Raw genomic sequence first — 20,782 nt, forward strand, 5'->3', positions numbered from 1 at the left:
GGTGGCTTCCGCCGGAAGTGGGGAAGGGACGGTCCGGGAAGAGGAGCCGCCTCCTCTAGAGACACGGGTGTGGAGGGGTCGGGAGGCGTTCTTTCAAGGCGCATGCGCTGTGCTGCGCTGATGCCGCGGCCGCCATCTTTAGTGCTGGTAGAGACTACCTGGCCGACTGACAAGCGTTCACCCGGTCTGGCTGGGCCAGTTCTGGACCGGAAAGTTGATGCGGCCGCTCGCAGGAGCCGAGGCAGGAGGATTGCGAGTCCCAGACCAGTCTGGCTGTGTAGAGAGACCCTGTTTCTAAAAGAGACACAACCATCAACAAAATCCATGAAAATAGGCTTTTGCTCAGTGGGCAGAGCCCAACCCCTGGTGCCTAGAGCCGGTGCGAGCTTCTTGACACCATAGGGCAGCTCTTGGGTCTCTGCTGTGTGACTGTCAGCCCGTGTCTGCCTCTCTCTGGGCCACAGGATAGGATGAATGGGAACGGTTCTCGGGCCGAGTAAAGACCCCCAGGACTACCTGCCAACATTTTCTCGGCTGTTTCTGGGGTGCATCTCCCGGGATAGCACAGAGTTTCAGGGTCAGGTCCCCAGAACGAAGTGAGCCACATACTACACAGAGGTGCCCAGAGATACCGAGAAATGGAGAAGGGGATATTGGGGGCACAAGGACCCCCTATGATCCCCCGTCCCGTGGTCATCTATGCAGTAGGAGCCACCATCCTGAACCTTGTTGGTGGTCACAGACAGGACCAAACCGTGGTGATGATGACTGGGGACCCGGGTGACGGGCAGCACATAACTAGAGGAACCTCCTGATCCCCGTGGGGACACCCGAGGAAGGCTTCCCGGCGGCGGGAGCGCACAGGCTGGAGGGAGAGGCGGTCCTCCGGGCTGCCCACCTGAGCAGGCTGGCCAACAACAGCTCACCTCGGCTCATCCGGTCCTCCTGGGCGGGTGCTCCCCCCCAACCTGATCGGGTATCACCCTGACTCCGCTGCTGGCAGCTCGTACCTGGAGCGGGTAACCAGAGAGGCTGCGGTGGACACGGGGCTCTGGCCTGGAGTTGCCTGAGGTAGGGGATGAGGCTGGGGGAGGCCAGGGCAGACGCTGCCCTGGGTCCCAAGGAAGGGGAGGCCTGGGTCCTGGTGCTGCCCCGCGGGGGACTGCCTGCGACACCCTGAACACATGCACCTACGCAATCGTGATAGGTGCACGCGTCCCACCCCACTGCTGCTGCCCTGGATCAATGCGCAGCCTCCACCCTGAACCGTTGTGGGGACCCACAGGCCACTGGACCTGTGCTGCTGTCACCTCTTCTAAAAGAGAGACCCCTAAATCCACAGACCTTCCCTGCCCCCATGCCGCGATTCCCTCCTGACAGGCAACCTGTGGACAACTCTCCTGGGTGTCCTGTTACTCACCCTTGGGTGTGATTGAACTTTATAGTTGGGGGGTGAGAGTGAACCGTTACACTGAGTAGTAGAGGGGGTAGGAAGGATGGACGGATGGGTGTGTGGGCGGATGGATGGATGGACAGGTGGGTGTGTGGGTGGATGGACAGACGAATGGATGGATGGGTGGGTGGATGGATGGATGGACAGACAGACAGGTGGGTGTGTGGGTGGATAGACAGACGAATGGATGGGTGGATGGATGGATGGGTGGGTGGATGGGTGGATGGATGGATAAATGGGTGGGTGGATGGATGGATAAATGGGTGGGTGGGTGGATGGATGGGTGGGTGGGTGGGTGGATGGATGGATAAATGGGTGGGTGGATGGATGGATAAATGGGTGGGTGGGTGGATGGATGGGTGGGTGGGTGGGTGGATGGATGGATGGTGGATGGGTGGATAAATGGGTGGGTGGGTGGATGGATGGTGGATGGGTGGGTGGATGGGTGGTGGATGGGTGGATGGGTGGGTGGATGGATGGATAAATGGGTGGGTGGATGGGTGGATGGATGGGTGGGTGGGTGGATGGGTGGATGGATGGTGGATGGGTGGATAAATGGGTGGGTGGGTGGATGGATGGTGGATGGGTGGGTGGATGGGTGGTGGATGGGTGGATGGGTGGGTGGATGGGTGAGTGGATGGGTCTACCCTGAATAGATTGCTCTTGTTTACCAAGAGTAGTGACAAGTGTGCCTGGCTTTCCTACAAGGAACTGACAGTCCAGTGTCTCCTCTCCTTTACCCCTAGTAAGAAGCCTGTCACTGGGCAAACCTGGAAGCAGCCTGGTGGCTGCTCCTTGCTTAGAAGCCAAGTTAGAGGCAGAGGAAGTGACCTAGTTGTGGAGAATGCAGGACATTCCACTTGGGGAGGTAGAGTTTATTCTGTCTGGGAGACAGAACACTGATGAGCACATGGGGTTTTATGACTAGGTCTACAGAGAAGCGGGGAGGGTTCTTAGCATCAGTGACTGATGCAGAAGCACAGGACGGTGGTGTGAGCTGATGCAGTACAGGAAGGTGCTGTGAGCTAATGCAGAAGCACAGGATGGTGGTGTGAGCTGATGCAGAAGCACAGGAAGGTGGTGTGAGCTAATACAGCACAGGATGGTGCTGTGAGCTGATGCAGAAGCACAGTGTCTGAGCCAAGGAGGAATTATCTCCTCTTTTTACAGTTGAGGACAGTTCCCTCAGAGAGGGTAAGTAACCTGCACAGGGACACACAGCAGAGTGGGTAGCAGATCTGCCCATGTAGGGGCTTGCAGTGCAAGAGAAAGACAGAGGCTGTGCTGTGCAGGGTGCTGTGGCCCCAGCCAACACCCTCCCTTACTCCATCCCCCCCTTCCCCAGAGACAGGACAAGAGCCCCTAACTGGTATGATGAAGACCCTTCGGGCAAGGTTCAAGAAGACAGAGGTGAGTCCACCCACCTGGGGGAGGGAGGGCATGAACCCTTGTCTAATCTCCTGCCACAGTAGCTCAGAACCCAGGGCTCTGCCTTTAGGCCTCCCCACCCCCACCCCATGAGCCCAGAGCAGCTTCATGGACCAGTGTTTTTTTTTCTGCTAGCCAAATGCTACCCTCCACATGGGTCCACTGACTCCCTTGATGGCCCCACTCTGTCCTCCCAGTCTGGATCACGCCTCCCCCAGAGATGGAAGCAGGACCTTTGTGCCTGTTAGCAAGGTGTCAGCAAGATACCTCCAACTCTCTCCACCTGTTTTCATTTGAACCCCCGAATTTAGTGACTCCACAGGGTTCCCAGGTGCTCTGCACAGTCAGCCTGTCTCACCCTCACACGGATTCTTCAAGGAATGAACTTATGTTGTCTGCATTTCAGAGATGAAGGGAGGCTCAGAGAGGATCAAAGTCACACAGCTCCGAAGGGTCCTGCCTCCTGTAGGGGCCAGGCATCTGTGGGTGTGACCTGCTGCATGGGGAAATGGAGATGGAAGGGAGGGAGGGAGGGAAGGGGGGGAGAGAGAGAGAGAGAGAGGGAGAGGAGAGAGAGAAGCTTTCCTACACAGCTACACAGGCTGGACTGGCCCCTCATTTCCTCCGATACATTTTTCACAGAAACCCTGGGAATCACAGCCAGTTGGAAACCCAGTTACTGCAAAAGCCAAGTAATGGGCTGACAAGATGGCTCAGAGGGGAAAGGTGATCCAGCCAAAGCTTTTCCTGTGTCCTGCACAGCTGTGTGGGCACCGCGTGTGTGCAGTACCCGCGGAGGCCGGAAGGGGGCGTCGGGTTCCTCTGGCGCTGGAGTCGCTGGTGGTTGTGAGCCCAGCGTGGTCCTCTGCAGGGGCAGCCTGTGCGCTGACTTCTGAGTTTGATTCCCAGAACCCACTGGGGGAAGGAGGAAAAGGACTCCTCAAAGTTGCCCCCTGACCTCTGTCGTCATGCACCCGCCCACGCACCCACATAAATATAAATTTTAAATTAAAGGAAAAATAGTTTTTGAAAAGCTGAATTAGGGCAGCTGTGATGGCGCACGCCTTTAATCCCAGCACTCGGGAGACAGAGGCAGGCGGATCTCTGAGTTCGAGGCCAGCCTGGGTTACAGAGTGAGTTCCAGGACAGCCTGGACTATACCTAGAAACCCTGTTTGGGAAAAAGATCTATTATTAAAAGCTGAATTATTTCGAAATCTTGCAGCCCACCCCTGATGAGAAACACCTAGTTTGGGATGGGAAGCAGGTGTATTTCCGTGGGTTGCTGAAGGGGCAGCTTCGGGGTGGGAGGAGCGGTGGTGGGGGTGGGGGAGTGGGGCGCTCGCCAGCCTGGGCAGCAGATGGGAGGCCTGGGCCGCCTCTGCCCGCCCTTCTCCGGTTTCCGCACAGCAGCCAGAATGAAGCTCCGCTTTTGTCAAGGCAGCCTCGAGGGAAGAAAGCGAACACCCGTGGCTCTGGGTCCCCTCCTGGGGCAGGCAAGCGCCAAGCTGTATGCCAGCAGGTGTCCTCACGCTGTCCTTCCAGGCTCCAGCAGGGGCGCAGCTGGGCGCAGCGGGCTCTGGGTCTCGGTTTCCCTTGTTTAGAGTTGGAATTACTTTAGGGGGCCTCTCACCGACTTTCTGATCTTATTTGAGAAAAATCCCTCCAGGGCAGTGAGGAGGCTTGTAGAGGTTTGCTGATGCTGTCCTGATAGCTCGGGCTGGACTTGAACTCACAACCCTACCACCTCAGCCTCCTGAGTGCTGAGATCACAAGTTGGACATCCACACCCAGCTCAAAGTATTCTCATTCTCTCTCTCTCTCTCTCTCTCTCTCTCTCTCTCTCTCTCTCAAAGTTGGCGTATATGTGTGTGTCTGCACGTGTGTGTGTGTGTGTGTGTGTGCCAGGACTCCCCATAGAGAATGACACACTGACACACCAGCCCAGTGCCCAGAGTGTTGAGGGACAGGAAGGCAGGATTGGTTTGTTAGGGAAACATTCGTAACTGCAAGGACTGGGTGAGACCCTCACTTCAGAGTTCTGCCTGTCTGGAAACTCCACATCCCACAGTTCTCGTCCTGTCCCCAAGACACTTTCTATAGTACCAACCACTTGCACAGAAGCCACGAAACTGGAGAGGGCTTGCCTTGGCTCTGAGTCTCCAAGGCATCCAGCAGTCACCCGACAAATGCTGAACAGCAGAGCCTCTGCCCAGGGTGCCCAGGGTGCCCAGGGTGCCCATACCCTGTCCCCCCAGTCCCCGAGCGGCAGATCGTGGGATGCATCTGTGTGTCCTGCGTGGAGAGCTCTAATTCCAGCCAAGGCGGGACAGGTGCCCACAGACCCCGGAGACAGAAACGCAGGCCGCACCCCTGCACTGAAAGGTTGATCTAATGAATTGCGCAGGCACCGCTCTATGTGTCCGGTGAGTGAAGCGGCTTTTACTGTGTTCTCACTGTGTACCAGGCCCGTGCGGGGTGGTGCGTCCCGCTCAGCTGGCAATCTACCTGAACCCCAGTGCGCACGTGAGGAGGGCAGAGGCCCCAGTAGGTGAGCTCTAGGTCAGGCCCATAGGTGGATAGGGGCGAGGTAGGCGCGGGATTCCATTTCAGAGTGAGAGCAGCTGGACCGGAGCAAATGGTGGAAGAGAGGATGGACGGGTGGGCTACAGGAGTGAGCGGGCGAAGGGAGGAGTGAGCCACTGAATGTGCCCATGAAAAGATGAGTTAGTGAATGGGGGGCGGCGAGAGAATTAACGAGAGAAGGGAAAGGTGAATGAAAGGATTAACAAATATGTGAATGGGCGGATCTCTGTGAGTTCGAGACCAGCCTGGTCTACAAGAGCTAGTTCCAGGACAGGCTCCAAAAACCACAGAGAAACCCTGTCTCGAAAAACCCAAAAAAAAAAAAAAAAAAAAAAAAAACAAATATGTGAATGAATGAGTGCCGGAGATGAATGAATGAGTAAACGGCTGGGAGACGATGTGTGAATGAATGATGGGCCAGCTGCCAGACAGGGAGAAGCCTGGGGAGGAGGTGGGAGGGGCCTGAGCGGGGGTGGGGGCGTGGGGAGGGTGAAGCTGAGAGGAGCCTGTGCTTGAGGATGAGGGCGTGGCCACGAGTCGGGGGGGGGATGGGCGTGGTCTTGTTTGGCCCAGTCCCATCCATTCGCTATGAAGCAGCTGTGTCTTTGCGCATCCGCCTCCTTCGCGGTAGGCGTTTGGGTCCCTTTGCGCCTTCCCTTCTTCCCCGGAAGACTCTCGGCGGGGGCGGGGGGCGGGGGGCGGGGCAGCTGCGGGGCGCGGGCCGGACGTGGAGGGCGGCGCCGAGGGTCTCTGTGCTCGCGCGGGGTCAGCCGAGCGTTGCGGGATGCAGGTCTTGGAGGGCACTGCGGACAATGACTTGGGAACCTGGGCATATTTGTGGCTGCAGCTCTACCGGCCAGGCCTTAATGCTACAGGGGACAATGGGACCTTGGCAGAGCAGCTGTGAAGGGTGGGGAGGTAGTGGGGTCAATGGGCGCTGGAGGATGTTTTGTGAAAGGCCAGTTATCGTAGCATTCATAGGCTGAGGCAGGGGGATCTTTAATTTGAGGCTAGCCTGACCACATAGTGAGACGCTGTCTCAAAACAACAAAAGATAGTAAAATAATTGTGGAGGAGGGGTGAGGTGATGGGTTGTTGGCTGCCCTCCCCAGCGCTACGTAAAACTAGGTGAGCTGCTTCATACCTGCCATCCCAGTCCTGGGGAGGGGGAGGCAGGAAGACCAGGAACTCAAGGTCATCTTTGACTCAAGGAGTTTGAAGCCTGTCGGGACTACGTGGTGCCCGACTCTGCCTCAAAAACAGAATGGGGATATTGGAGACCTCGCCTTTAATCCCAGCATTTTGGGGGCAGAAGCAGGCCTATCTCTGTGAGTTCCAGGCTAGCCTGATCTACACAGAGAGATACTTTTAAAAAAGAAAAGAAGGAAGATGGGCGTTGTCTTACAAAACTGGCTTTGGCTTAAGGCACAGTGAGGGGAGGTGGCTCGAGGACTGACATTCGGAAGACACCGTGGTGGTGGGCCTGCAGACACATGCTGGGGGGTGCAGGTTTCAGAGACGCTGTCTCGAGGCCCCCAGCCAGGACCACCTACCCCACAGCTCCGGCTCGGTCCCACCGACCTTGGCTCCTGCCCGCCCTGTGGCCCGTGCCCTATCCCGAAACCCGCAGCAAGAGGCAGGCGCCAGGCAAGTGCCCAGGAGTGGGTGGGTGAGAGTCCGGAGCCACTGCCTTTGTTCCTTGGTGGGGAGGGGACGGTGAACCACTCAGTCCCACACACCTCTGGGTGTGCCACCACAGGGCCAAGACTGGGGCAAAAATGACCAGCGCCTGCTCCAGGCCGTGGAGAACAACGATGCAGCCAGAGTGGCCTCGTTGATCGCCCACAAAGGGCTGGTCCCCACAAAACTGGACCCCGAGGGCAAGTCTGCGTGAGTGCCCAAGCCCTGGGACTGGGGTGCTTTGGACACTCTTCTGGGAATGACCCCTAACTCAATGCCTGTAGGTTCCACTTAGCGGCCATGAAGGGTGCCGTGGGCTGTCTGGAGGTGATGCTGGCTCAAGGCTCAGACGTCATGAGCACAGATGGAGCAGGTACTTCCGGACCCGCCCCTGGGTGGACGGCAGGGTTTCGTTGGCTGTCCAGAGTAAGGTCCACATTGAGACTGTAGCTCCGTGGGTAGGACACTCACCAACCATGAAGGGAAGCCCCGGGGTGCATCCGTGGTGGGTGTATGCCTGTCATCGTTCCAGCAGCTGGTGTGGAGGCTCAAGATCAGGAGTTCAAGCGATTCAGCTCAGCTATATGTGCGCTGGAGGCCAGCTTGTGTTGTATGAGACTTGGTCAAAAATAAAAATAAAATAAAAGACCTCAGTCCCAGCATCTGGGTGGCAGAGGCAGGCAGATCCTTGCGAGTTCCAGGCCAACCTGGACTACGTAATTTGGCCCTGTATGGAGAGGCAACAGACAACAACCAAAAGGTCTACGGAGGCAGCCGGTTTTAAGAAGTAGTTGAGTTTGGAGGTTGAGGCGCGGGAGGCCGCTGAGCACACCTGGAGGACACTCCCCATCTCTTCTACCCTCAGGTTACAACGCCCTTCACCTGGCAGCCAAGTATGGGCACCCCGAGTGCCTGAAGCAGCTCTTGGAGGTCCCGATGCTCTTTCTCTGTCCACACGAAACTCCAGCTACTCCCAGGCCCCCAGCTACTCCCGGGCCCCCAGCTACTCCCGGGCCCCCAGCTAGGTCCCTTCTGTTACCGTCATCAAAATAGGGTCACCCGGGGTCTGGAAAATGGTTTTCTCAGGGAAACAAGATGGGGGAAGGGAGAAAAAGAGCCAGAGGGGATGGAGAGGCGGCTCAGTGGTTAGAAGACTGTCTGTTCTCCTGGAGGACTGATGTTCGACTCCCAGCACCCATATGGAGGCTCATAACCATCTGTGACTGCAGCTCCAGGGGACCCTGCTTGCCCTTCCGGTGTTCTTGGGAACTCATGCGCGCACGCGCACGCGCGCGCGCACACACACACACACACACACACACACAAACTAAAATAGCTTAAAAATAGCGAAACTGTGAGCCGATGAGATGTCTCAGTAGGTAGAAGTACTTACCCCAAGCTTGCTCACCTGATTTTGTTCACTGGGAACCTCAGGGAAGGAAAGAACAGTCTCCCACCCGGCAACATGCAAGCACACACACAGAAACAAGGGCAGCAGAGTCCAAGGGAGTAGGGAGGGCTGAAGAAATCAGTCACTCAGGGGATAGAGATGACAACACCTGTCACTACTTCCCAGGCTTCCTGCGTGGTGGACATTGAGGACAGCAGTGGGTGGACAGCCCTTCATCACGCAGGTGGGTGCAACCAGGGCCTCCCAAATTCAAGGCAGGCTCCTGTCAGTGGATGACGCTCCCAGTCCCTCACTGGGGATTCTAGGCGGGGCTCCGCTCTGACCACGCCCCAGCCTCTCACTGGGGATTCTAGGCGGGGCTCCATTCTGACCACGCCCCTACCCCCCTCACTGGGGATTCTAGATGGGGCTCCACCATGACCCTGCCCCAGCCCCTCACTGGAGGATTCTAGGCGGGGCTCCACCATGACCCTGCCCCAGCCCCTCACTGGAGGATTCTAGGCGGGGCTCCACCCTGGCCACGCCCCAGCCTCTCACTGGGGGATTCTAGGTAGGGTTCTACCTCTGACCTGCAGCTCTAGACCTTTTCTTAGTTTTTTTTTCTTTCTTTCTTTGGTTTTTTGAGACAGGGTTTCTCTGTGTAACAACCCTTGGGACTCCCTTTGTAGACCAGGCTAGCCTCAAGCTCACAGATCCGCCTGCCCCTGCCTCCCAAGTGCTGGGATTACTGGCGTGTGTCATCACCGCCTGGCCTTTTCTTAGTTTTTATGGATGAGTATTCATGTGTGTGTCATGTGGAAGTCAAAAGACAATCTGTGTCATTGTCATGTGCTCTCCACCCCTTCTGTGAACTTGGTCTCCACAACTTAAGCTAGGTGATAGCAAAGCTTGGATCCTCCTGCCCCCGCCCCGCCCCCCCCCGCCCCCTTACTGGGGTCGCATTGTGCACCTCCACACCTGACTTACTTGGGTGGAGCTTAGGTCACTTATGGACAGAGCCATTTTCTGAGCGCTCTCCTTACTTATTTTGATGCAGTCTGTAGCCTAGGCTAGCTCTGAAGTCCATAGTCCTCCCGCCTCAGCCTCTGAGCTGCTGGGGGACGGATGCGGGCCACCATCTCCAGTTGGTCACTTGTTCTGTGTGCAGCCTAAGGCTTAGCTCAAACTGCAGTCACCGTGTGAACCAGGCCCCTTTGCCCCATTGCACAGGAAGTTAGGCACCTGTACCAGCGGGGGACCCTATTTCTTGCACCCCAAAGCCTGGCCTGTGGGTGGACAGAGTAGGGTGGTTAGAACCCTAATTCCTTCCAAAATCCCCTGGGTGCCCTAAATACAAGCAGCTCCTCCACTCCAGACTCCGTCCTCAGAACAGCCAAGGACTGATTGCCGGGGGCCAGGAGCACAGGGTCGACCCTCCTGCCCAGGGGACAGCACTCTTGGCTTTGCTGTTAGTCACTAAGTCCCCAGTCAGAGTGGCACCATCAGGTGGCGTCCATGCCCACGGCACTCGAGGGGATGTCTTAAAAAGTTAAATCATTTATTCAACTGTGCCACGTGCTTGAGGGAGGTGGAGTGGGTCCTCTCTCCCGGCAGGTATGTCCTGGGGACACAACTCAGGTCAGTAGGCATGGCAACAGGCACCTTTACCAATTGAGCCATCTTTCTAGTCTGTTTTTGTTTTTTCTGTTTTTTTTTGTTTGATTTTAAATGTTTTAAGAAATGTATTTGTGCCGGGCGGTGGTGGTGGCGCATGCCTTTAATCCCAGCATTTGGGAGGCAGAGGCAGGCGGATCTCTGTGAGTTCGAGACCAGCCTGGTCTACAAGAGCTAGTTCCAGGACAGGCTCCAAAACCACAGAGAAACCCTGTCTCGAAAAAGAAAAAAAAAAAAAAAAAAAAAAAGAAATGTATTTGTATTTTTTAAATGTGTATGAGTGTTTTGCTTGCATGCATGTCTGTGCTAGGCCAGAAGTGGGTGCTGGGTCCTCTGGAACTGGAGTTACAGATGGTTAGGAGCTACTACCATGTGAGTGCTGGGAACTGAACCCAGGTCCTCTGCAACAGCAGCCAGAGCTTTAACCACTGAACCATCGCTCCAACCCTGAGATTTAAGTTGAGGTCTCATTCGGTAGCCGTGCTGGTCACAAAGGTGCAACCATCCTCCAGCCTGGGCTTCCCAGCTGCTGGCATAACTGGTGTCAGCCACCCCGCTTTTTAGTGAGTTCCAGCCCAGCCAGGCTGCAGACTGAGACCTGGTCTCTTGTCTTTCCCAGCGGCTGGTGGCTGTCTCTCCTGTTCAAAGCTGCTCTGCTCTTTCAAGGCACACATGAACCCCCGGGACCGGGTGAGCTGCTGGGATCTTGTCGGGGGAGGGGGGTACGGTACTATCCCTGCCGTGGGGTACAGTACTATCCCTGCCGTGGGGTACGGTACTATCCCTGCCGTAGCGGATCACTCATGCCATCTCATCCTCCCTACCAGTCGGGCGCCACGCCCCTCATCATAGCGGCCCAGATGTGTCACACAGATCTCTGCCGCCTCCTCCTGCAGCAGGGGGCTGCAGCAAACGACCAGGACCTGCAAGGCAGGTGAGCACCAGGCCTCCCGACCTTTCCAGAAGATGCTGTGTGACTTGGAGCAGGTATCTGGACCTCTCTGAGCTGCGGACCTAGGAAGCCTCTTCCTGGCCTGGAGGTAGAGAAGGGTTTAGGAGGTTGGGGACCAACGTCTGCTCCTTCAGTAGCCCCGTTTTCCCCCACAGGACAGCCTTGATGCTGGCGTGTGAGGGGGCCAGCCCGGAGACCGTTGAAGTACTCCTGCGGGGTGGAGCCCAGCTGGGCATCACTGATGCCCTGGGCCAGGACGCCACTCACTACGGAGCCCTGACGGGGGACAAAGTCATCTTGCAGCTTCTACAGGAGTTTGCACAACGCCCTTCACCTCCCAGTGGTGTGCAAACCCTGCCTCCCCTGTCTGTCTCCTTCTAGGCAGTTTCTGGTCATCCACTTATTCCTTTGTTACTGATAGTTCCAAGGTACCTCAATGCTGGGTCATGAAAATTTTCGTTTCTCCGTCTCAGGGCAGTTTCAAGGAGCCCCAGAGGACTCACGAGTGGTCCATTGTGATTTCTTGGGTCACCCTTAGTATGGAGACTGCCTTTCTTAAGAGAGGACAGCCCACCCCACCCCCAACCGGGAAGCTCCACTGCCCCAGTCTGCGAGTTTTAAGGTCCTCCCCACCCAGCAGTCCACCCCCGCAGGTTTCTACCTTAACGTCCCTGGGCCAGAGGCTGGGTTTTGTGGTGCACGACCAGGAGGCTAGAGCGCTTAGATCTGAGTTTGAGGCTAGCCTGGGCTACAGAGTGAGACCCTCCCGGACGACAACAACAAAGCACTAGCACTTGGGAAACTACTCTGGGCTGAGAACGCAGAAGGTGGTCCCTGACTTTGCTTCCGCTCTCCACAGCCTCTCTAGAGGATGACTCCGGAGAGGCCTCGTCTCAGGTAGGAACCCGGAAGGCCTGACAGTCCCCTGTCCCGTGCATGCACTCGCTGCACCCACCCTCGCCTCCTCCTCCCCACCCCCCCAAAGAAAAAGGCAGACCCGTGGACAGCGGTTCTGTCACCGCTACTCCGGGATCTGCTGCCGCCCAGTGGCGGTCACGCGAATACCAGCAGTGGAACTGGGAAGGGAGGTGGTAGCTAGCATGGCCACTTTCCCTGTGGCTCCGATCTTCAGTGACTCGGGCTTCAAAGGGGATAGAAAATGTCAGAGGAGTATAAAGCCAGGGAAAGGGCACACAGCGAATGGCTGGTGGGACGTAGGACTAGTGGGGTGAACTTGGGGTTCATCACAGGAAGTCAGGAGGGAGCTGAGGCTGCTGACCGCTAGGGGCTGGCCACTTTGGATCCCCTGAGTGGAACCTGGCCCAGGCCCTGTGTTCTATGTCCCCATATGCTCACGCCAGAACTCGGTGTCCAGCCATGAAAAGCAAGGGGCCCCCAAGAAGCGGAAGGCACCCCAACCTCCAGCCAGCATGTCTGTTCCCGTAAGAGATGGGGTAGCCTGGAGTGGGAGGGGGCTCTGCCTCACGCTCACGGTGGTGCAGCCTTGGAGACCTCACCTAAAGTGGCTTCCCTTGGTGGGGAGGGGACAGGACGATCAGGATGCTTATGAGGAGATTGTGCGTCTGCGCCAAGAGAGAGGCCGGCTCCTGCAGAAGATCAGGGGCCTGGAACAGCACAAGGAAAGGAGGAGAAAGGAGGTTAGGAGGCTGTAAGGCCTGCGGTCCGGGTGTGGGGAGCTATTCCTTGGGACACCACACCACCGACCTTCCTCCCCTTTCTTCTTCCTCTGCTCCAGACACTCGGGGCCCCCTCACTGACCTTCCCACATGCCAGGCTCTGTCCTGCCCCAGGGCCTTTGCAGGAGAGAATTACTGTCTGTCCAGCTGTCCCCAAGGCTCCTTCCTCAGTCTCTGCCTGTTACCGACCGACATTTTCCCAGCCCACTTTATTTAAAATCGTCCCCTCATTTTCAGCTTCCTTCATTTCCACCATAGAGCTCCACCACTCAAAGGCACGCCCCCGAGGGCAGGCTCAGCTGAAGGTGCCACGCTCAGAGTGGATAAACTCTGGGTGAATGACTGGCCCTCGGCGAGGAGTAAACGAATGAGTGAGTGGTCTGGAACAGGGTCTGCTGTGGAGCAGGCTCTGGGCCAAAGCAACTTGAGCGAGAGTGCGAGAGAGAACAGAATGGGGTCCGGCACACAGCGTGAAAGCTCAGAGTGGTACACAGTAGGACTCAGTGTAGGTGGAGAATAGTCATGGCTGTCAGAAACTAGGTGGCTCATGACTGTCCAGCTCTGTCCTGCTCTGTCCAATCCCAACCGCTTCTACCTGCAGCCCCTGGAGGCAGAGGCCAGCTCAGTGCACAGCCTGGAGAGGCAGGTAGGTGGGGAGGACCACTGCTTGGGAGGGTCCTGGGTCCTCAGGTCCTTAACTGCTGACCTTGTCCTCTGCAGGTGCAGGAGCTGCAGCAACTGCTGGCAGAGAAGCAGGAGGAGAAGGAGAGTCTGGGCCGGGAGGTAGAGAGCCTGCAGAGCCGCCTGTCCCTTCTGGAGGTGGGCAGGGTCACGGCGGGCGTGGCCAGAGGGGTTAGGGTGCTGCAGTGCGGACAAGGCAATCAGCTGGGGAGGCTGGAGTCAGAGACTGGGGGCGGGACCAGAGGCTGGGTGGAGTCAGAGACTGGGGGAGGGACCAGAGGCTGGATGGAGTCAGAGACTGGGGGAGGGACCAGAGGCTGGGTGGAGTCAGAGACTGGGGGCGGGACCAGAGGCTGGGTGGGCTGGAGTCAGAGACTGGGGGCGGAACCAGAGGCTGGGTGGGCTGGAGTCAGAGACTGGGGGCGGGACCAGAGGCTGGGTGGGCTGGAGTCAGAGACTGGGGGCGGGACCAGAGGCTGGGTGGGCTGGAGTCAGAGACTGGGGGCGGGACCAGAGGCTGGGTGCGGTTGGAGTCTGGAAAGGGAGTAGAGGTGTGGGGAAAGTCTGAAGACAAGGATGGCGGGGGTGGGGGGGTGGGTGTGCTGTCATCAAAGTGTGTGGAGCCAGTGTTGTGGATGGGGGCAAGGTGCGGGGCCACTGCAAAGGGCTGGGCCAGAGACAGGAATGGGAAGGACCAGGGCAGGGGTGGGTGGAGTGAGGGTGGGCGGGCAGATTTTCGGTGTCAGGTGAGTCTTTTGACGTGCCAGAGCTTCATTCAGGAACCACGGTGCATCCACAATGTCCCGACCACACATGACTTCCACAAAGCCACATCTATGAAGAGTTCTCCAAACACACGCATATGCCAAGATGGCAGCCACACTGACACAGGCATCCCACATGCCCCACACATATAAACCTCCCAGTCAGACGCAGACCACACCCCTCAAACCTTCACCCAGATGCTGCTCAAAGTGTGCAGTTAGAATCGGCGAGAGGATCAGCCGATAAAGCGGTGTGCTGCCCATCCTACTGACCTGAGTTCACGTCCCCACAGGATGGAAGGAGAGAACCAATTCTCACTACCACCTATGCCCTGTGGCATGTGTGCATCCCCGTGCGGTTACACACGAAAGAAACAAAATGTGGCAAAATATCTGTGAGCATGCGTAGAGACGATCCTCTATTGGGCAGCTGCTCTGATTCAAACCCAGAGCCTTGATCATATGCTGGGCACGTCCTCAGTGGGGTTGCCTGGCATGTCCAAAGGCCCTGGCCCACCCCAGCATCTCAGTAGAACATGGAAGGGCATGTTGGATGCTCTGTGAATACAGCCACTACCAGTCGGGTGACTCCAGGGTCTTGTATAGATATGTGAACACCCCAGTTTTGGGAGGTAATAATGGTATCAAGGTGCAGGACCTGAAGGTCGACTTTGTACCCCACTGATAGAATGATAGAGAGAACACCAGCTACGACGTGGTCACCCTGCAGGACGAGGAGGCTGAGATGCCTGACTTTCCAGGTGAGTTCTGAGCTCCTCCACCCCCTCACTGCTCCCCATCTGGGATTCTGAGGCGTTTGGGGGGGGGCGGAGCCATGACCTTACATGGAGGGGCGTGATGCCAGGAGAGTGGCAATGCACGGTGAGCCCCCTCCCCCCAGTTGCCGGAGGCAGTGCTAGGTCCCCTGCTGCATGGCCCCTGCCTCTGATAGTGTGTGCTGCCAGCCTGACTCCGTGTTCTCCCCGACCCTGCCAGGAGCTGATGCGTTGTTGTCAAAGCAGCAACGTCTGTCAGCTGAGGAGCTGGTGGCATCCCTGCAGGAGCAGGTGGCTCAGCTCACCAGGCAGAACCAGGAGCTGTTGGAGAAGGTCCAGGTGGGGAAACTGAGGCAGTGTACAGCTCTGGGGACCTTGGGGTGGGCGGGGAACATGGTGAGGCTGTCTCTTAGCCTGCCTGCCTCCCCACCCCCAGATCCTTGAGGAGTTTGAGAAGGACGAGGTGCAGATGGTGGAAGACAATCAGCCTGAAGTGGTCCCTCTGGTCTTGTATGATACTCTGAGGACAGAACTTGAGCAGCTCCGGAGGCAGCACACAGAGGCCATGCATGCACTGCAGGAGCAGCGGGAGGTGGCCAGGGGTCATGGAGAGGAGACAGTACAGAAGGAGAGCACGGACAAGGGGACCACCACCCAGAATGGTCCTAGCGTCCCGGAGCTCAATGGCACCACATATCCAGAAACCACAGCAAACGGCACCACCGAACCCCAAGCAGGAGGCTCCTTGGGCACCGGGAACACAGAAGCCAGTGCTTCAGAAGTGACACCCATAGAGCCCGAGGCTGCAAGTTCAGACGCCACGGGGAAAGGTGCTGCGGCAGACGAGGCTGTGGACACGAGAACCACTGGGGCTCTGGCCCTAGACGTGAAAGCTGTAGGTGACAAAGCTGAAAGCGAGCCGGTGGTGGCGGAAGCCATGGGGGGAAAAGGGAATCCAGGCATGGAGGCTGATGGGGTGCGTGCGGTGCAGGAGGGGCTCCCGGGCACAGGGGTTAGAAACATGGAGGCCACGGGAGTAGAATTGCGGGATACCGGAGTTCAGGCCACAGCAGCAGAGTCCACGGCAGTGAAGACCACGGGAGTGCAGGCCACAGTGGCAGAGGTCATAGGAGTGAAGGTCACAGGAGTGCAGGTCACAGCAACAGAGGACACAGTAGTCAAGGCAACTGGAGCAGAAGCCCCGGGAGCAGAAGCCATGGGGACGCAGGCCACTGTGACTGAGGCCAAGGGAGCTGAGGTTACGGAAACTCAGGCCACCACCCTGGAAACCACGGGAGCAGAGGAGACCACGGGGTCACAAGCCATGGCCGTAGAGACCACAGGCGCGCAGGCCACTGTGACAAAGGCCAACGGAGCCGAGGCCATAGGACTCAAGGCCACGGAAGCCGAGGCCGCTTGCGCAGAGGGTCCCTGTGCTGCGGTCCTGCACCCGGGGGCAGCGGCAGCGGCGGCGGCGCTGCAGGCCGAGCTGGAGACCCGAATCCGAGGCCTGGAGGAGACGCTTCGCCTGCGGGAAAGGGAGGCGGCGGCCGAGCTGGAGGCCGCCCGGGGCCGATTTGCGGAGGCCGAGGAGGCGGCACGGGGGAGGAGCCGCGAGCTGGAGACGCTGCGGGAGCTGCTGGCCACGGCCACGGCCACGGGCGAGCGCGCACGCGAGGAGGCCGCCGAGCTGCGCCGAGCGCTGACGGCCTCCGAGGCTCGGGCTGCGGAGCTCAGCTCCGCGCACGATGCGGTCCGCGAGGAGCTCGAGCGCGTGCGCGGGGCCTCGGTGCCTGCGGACGAGCACGAGCAGGCGCTGGCCGCGCTGCGCGACCACGTGACCCGGCTGCAGGCGCAGCTGGAGGAGCTGGCGCGCAAGCACGAGAGGACGAGCGCCGAAGTCTTCCAGGTGAGCGCAGGCGCCAGCGAGGCCCAGAGAGGGCGTCGGATCTCCCGGAACTTTGGATTTGCACACTTGAGCCGAAATGTGGCTGCTGGGAACCGAACTTGGTCTTGCGCCTGAGCAGCCACCTCTCCAGCCCGTAATATTTCTATTTAGATTTAGCTGATTATTCTTTCCTTATGTGTGTGCACACACAGTATGGCATGAAAGTCAGATGGCAGCCTGTGGGACCCAGTCCTCTCCTTCCACCATGTGGGTCCTGAGGACCAAACCCGGGTTGTCAGACTTGGCTGCAAGTGCCTTTACCCGCTGAGCCTTCCCCAAGCCCTGGCCTTGTTTGTTTGTTTGTTGTTTTGTTTTTATGAGTTTGTTTTGTTTTTATGTTTGTTGTTTTGTTTTTATTAGTGTGTGTGTGTTTTGAGACAGTCTCTCTCAGTTGCCTAGGCTGCCCATGAACTCATGATGTAGCCCTCAACTCTTGATCCTCCTGCCTCAGCCTCCTGAGTACCTGGACCTCACTCGGGCATCACTGAGTGAGGAACTAGAACCCAGGGCACACACAGCGTAGCCGGAGGTGCATGCAGGACCCGAAGGTTCCTAGGGTTGGGTGGGAATCTAAAACCTTCCTGGAGGTGGAAAGCCATCAGCTCGTCGTGAAAATGTCCTGAGAGTCACGCGTGGGCTTGGGCCACAGGTGCAGCGGGAGGCATTGTTTATGAAGAGCGAGAGACACGCGGCCGAGGCCCAGCTGGCCACGGCCGAACAGCAGCTCCGGGGGCTTCGTACAGAGGCCGAGAGGGCACGCCAGGCGCAGAGCCGTGCCCAGGAGGCCCTGGACAAGGCCAAGGAGAAGGACAAGAAGGTGGGTTCCCTCCTGCTTTCTGTTGGGGCCCACTCAGCCGAGGTTACACACAACTGAAGAACCTCGTAGCCGTCACTGTCTTGTGAAGCCAGCCCGTTTATCAATGGCAGAGTGAGACAGAGAAGAGTCTCAGCTAGAGCCGCTATGGGTGTTGATGCTCCAACTGCTCATTGTAACCATCGTAACTGGTATGGCACGCTTAACCGCTCTAATTATCCCCATTTGAAGTAACAGGCACAGAGAGGTAAATCCAGTTATACAAGGTCACACAGCACTAAATGGATCAAATGCCAAGATTTGAACCCAAATTTCCCGGAGCCTGTAATGTTTAGAAGATTTTAAAATTATATGTATTTCTTTAGTTGGGGGTTGGGGCATGCCTGTGTGGAGGTCAGAGGACAACTTGCCTAAATCTGTCTTCTCCTTCAACAATGTGGGTCCCAGGGATTGAACTCAGTAGAGAGACAAGAGAGAGGCTCGGCCCCAAGTGTCCCGGCTCCCGCATGTGAGCCAACTGACCAACTGTATCATTTCTGTGTTCTCTTTGTGTGCACGTGCGTGTGTAGAGGTCACAGGTCAGCCTTGGGCCTCCTGTAACATGAGATTGAAATCCAAGTTGTTTTTATGGGTTACTGATTGTAACCAGGCAGCTCTAGAACCTGGTGTTCCTCAGATGAGCTGACGGGGTGTTTTTCTATGACCGGCCAAAAAACGACAAAGTATCTGCTAATCTGTATGTTGTCTGCTTCCTGTTGCTGTGAGCAGACAGAGACGTGTTGATAAAACTTTATTGATGAACATCAAAGTATGATTTGGAATCCCTTCAAGGGTCACAAAATTGATCTATTTTCTCCCCCCAAACATTTAAAAGTTCGAGGAGCCGGGTGGTGGTGGCGCACGCCTTTAATCTCAGCACTCGGGAGGCAGAGGCAGGCGGATCTCTGTGAGTTAGAGGCCAGCCTGGTCTGCAAGAGCTAGTTCCAGGACAGGCTCCAAAGCTACAGAGAAACCCTGCCTCGAAAAACCAAAACCAAAACCAAAAAAAAAAAAAAAAAAAAAAAAAAAGTCAGAGGAATGTCAGTTCTTCGGCTGTACAGATACAAGTTCCCAGTCAGCTCAGCTCCTGGCCCAGATCTGTGACCGTTTATGAAGCTGCCCAGTAGAGGTGCAGAGGTCCTTGGTCCCTGCCTGGCTGCTCAGAGTTCCTCCACTCTTCCAGATCACAGAACTGTCTAAAGAAGTCTTCTCACTGAAGGAGTCTCTGAAGGCGCAGCAGGCAGCCCCTGCCAGCTCTGAGGAGGAGGAAGCCCTCCGCGGCCAGGTGGTGGCCTTGCAGCAGCGCATGGAGGTACTGCTCTGCTCTGCGGCAGGGGAGGGGTGAAGGCAGCCACACAGGGAGCAGTCTCTGTCTAGACAGGGGTGGCTGGCAGAATCCAGGCTGGTCAGGGCACCTCAGGGGCACATCCCTGGCTCAGACACCAGCAGCCAGTGGGCATGGGGTTTTGACTCAGGTGGAGGGACGTGGGTGTGTCTCGCCGTGGATGGGCCTCCCCTTCCAAATCCTCTTCCCACTCTACCCTCCCACTCCCATTTCCTTCCTCCCGCTCCACCTGTCTTTTAAGGCTGTGTCTCACGTAGCCCAAGCTCACTTCAAAATTCCTATGTAGCCAAGGATGACCTTGAGCATCTGATCCTTCTGCCTCCCCCTTCTGTGTCTGCAGGAGGAGACCCGGGAGCACGGTGCCGTTGTGGCTTTATACCGTACCCATCTCCTGTATGCCATTCAGGTGAGTGCCCGCCTCCTGACTCCATCTCAGGGGGCCAACCCGGCCTAAGTCTTCTTCCACCACTGCCTGGGCCTGTTTCCTCTTCTGTTCTGGGATAGCCTTGTGGCTTCTGGGAACATCCCGGTGTACAGACCTGTCTTGTGGAGTACTGAGTCCCTTGGGTTTGTGTAGGGGGGTTTCTAGGGCACAGGGGAGCACCCAGCTGGAGCACCAGAGTCTCTGCCGCTATCCATCCCTACTCTACTGCAGGGACAGATGGATGAGGACGTCCAGTGCATTCTCAGCCAGATCCTGCAGATGCAGCGCTTGCAGGCTCAGGGTCGCTGAGGACACAGCTGGGCTCTTCACTCTCCGTCCTTCACCACTGCGAGCTGAAGCCACAGAGACCACCTTCCCTTTCCCATGCCCCAGGGTGCTGAACGGACTCAGCAGCTCTGGGAGCCAGGCTGGGACCTTACCCATCACTCCACGGCTTACAGCACTCCCCATCTGATGGTACAATTCCCACGATGCCATCTGTATCCCACCCATCCACCCACCCAGGAGTGTAAGCTCACTGCAAGAGGGAGACATAACTGCTGGGCGAGGGCAGGGATGGCGCAGGGGTTCAGATGATAGTCTGATATTCTGGACTCAAAACAGTTATAGCAATAAATATGAATGCAATGCCGTATTTGAAGAAACCAGGGGATCGTGTTGTGGCTCAGAGGTGGAGTCCACGGAGAATACCCCATGAGGGCTGGTGTCATGGGTAGGGCGGAATGGGTGTGTGGGTTCACACGGGTCCGTGAAATGCAGACTCAGAGACTCTGAGAATAAGCTAGCCTTTGCGGCCGTAGGGGCTCAGCCTCTTTGGACTGAAGCCTTTCCCTTCGCCTCTTGACATTTTTATTTTTTCCTGTGTTTATACTTTAGCTCGTAGATTTCCATATTTCAAACCGAGTGGAGTGTCCACACTACATTGCCAAGTGCAAATACCTGACTTATGAGGTACCACGGTTATCTGGGTTTCCCCATAGCCAAGTCTGCCTGGGCTTTGTATCCATAGGAACCTCTTAGATGAGATTCACACAGGGCAACAAAAGGTATCTGTAACACAAAGAATGAGTTAGGGGCTGGGCACTAACGCCAGAGCTACACCAGGTACCTG

General features: G+C 57.1%; 1 protein-coding gene across 1 annotated transcript; it reads left to right on the forward strand.

The window, feature by feature from the left end:
* Positions 1-6,054: 6,054 nt before the first annotated feature.
* Positions 6,055-20,113, forward strand: LOC130875929 (ankyrin repeat domain-containing protein 24-like). The gene is made up of 20 exons (XM_057772239.1): positions 6,055-6,093; positions 7,226-7,356; positions 7,431-7,519; positions 8,012-8,076; positions 8,723-8,780; positions 10,830-10,900; positions 11,038-11,144; positions 11,318-11,505; positions 12,022-12,059; positions 12,524-12,604; positions 12,713-12,820; positions 13,470-13,505; positions 13,580-13,678; positions 14,993-15,065; positions 15,301-15,419; positions 15,517-16,989; positions 17,678-17,845; positions 19,065-19,193; positions 19,567-19,632; positions 19,882-20,113. The coding sequence occupies exons 1-20, from the start codon at positions 6,055-6,057 to the stop codon at positions 19,957-19,959; spliced, it is 3,216 nt and encodes a 1,071-aa protein (XP_057628222.1). The 3' UTR covers positions 19,960-20,113.
* Positions 20,114-20,782: the final 669 nt, after the last annotated feature.

Source organism: Chionomys nivalis, chromosome 6, assembly GCF_950005125.1.
Source record: "Chionomys nivalis chromosome 6, mChiNiv1.1, whole genome shotgun sequence".
In the NCBI taxonomy this organism is placed as follows: domain Eukaryota; kingdom Metazoa; phylum Chordata; class Mammalia; order Rodentia; family Cricetidae; genus Chionomys; species Chionomys nivalis.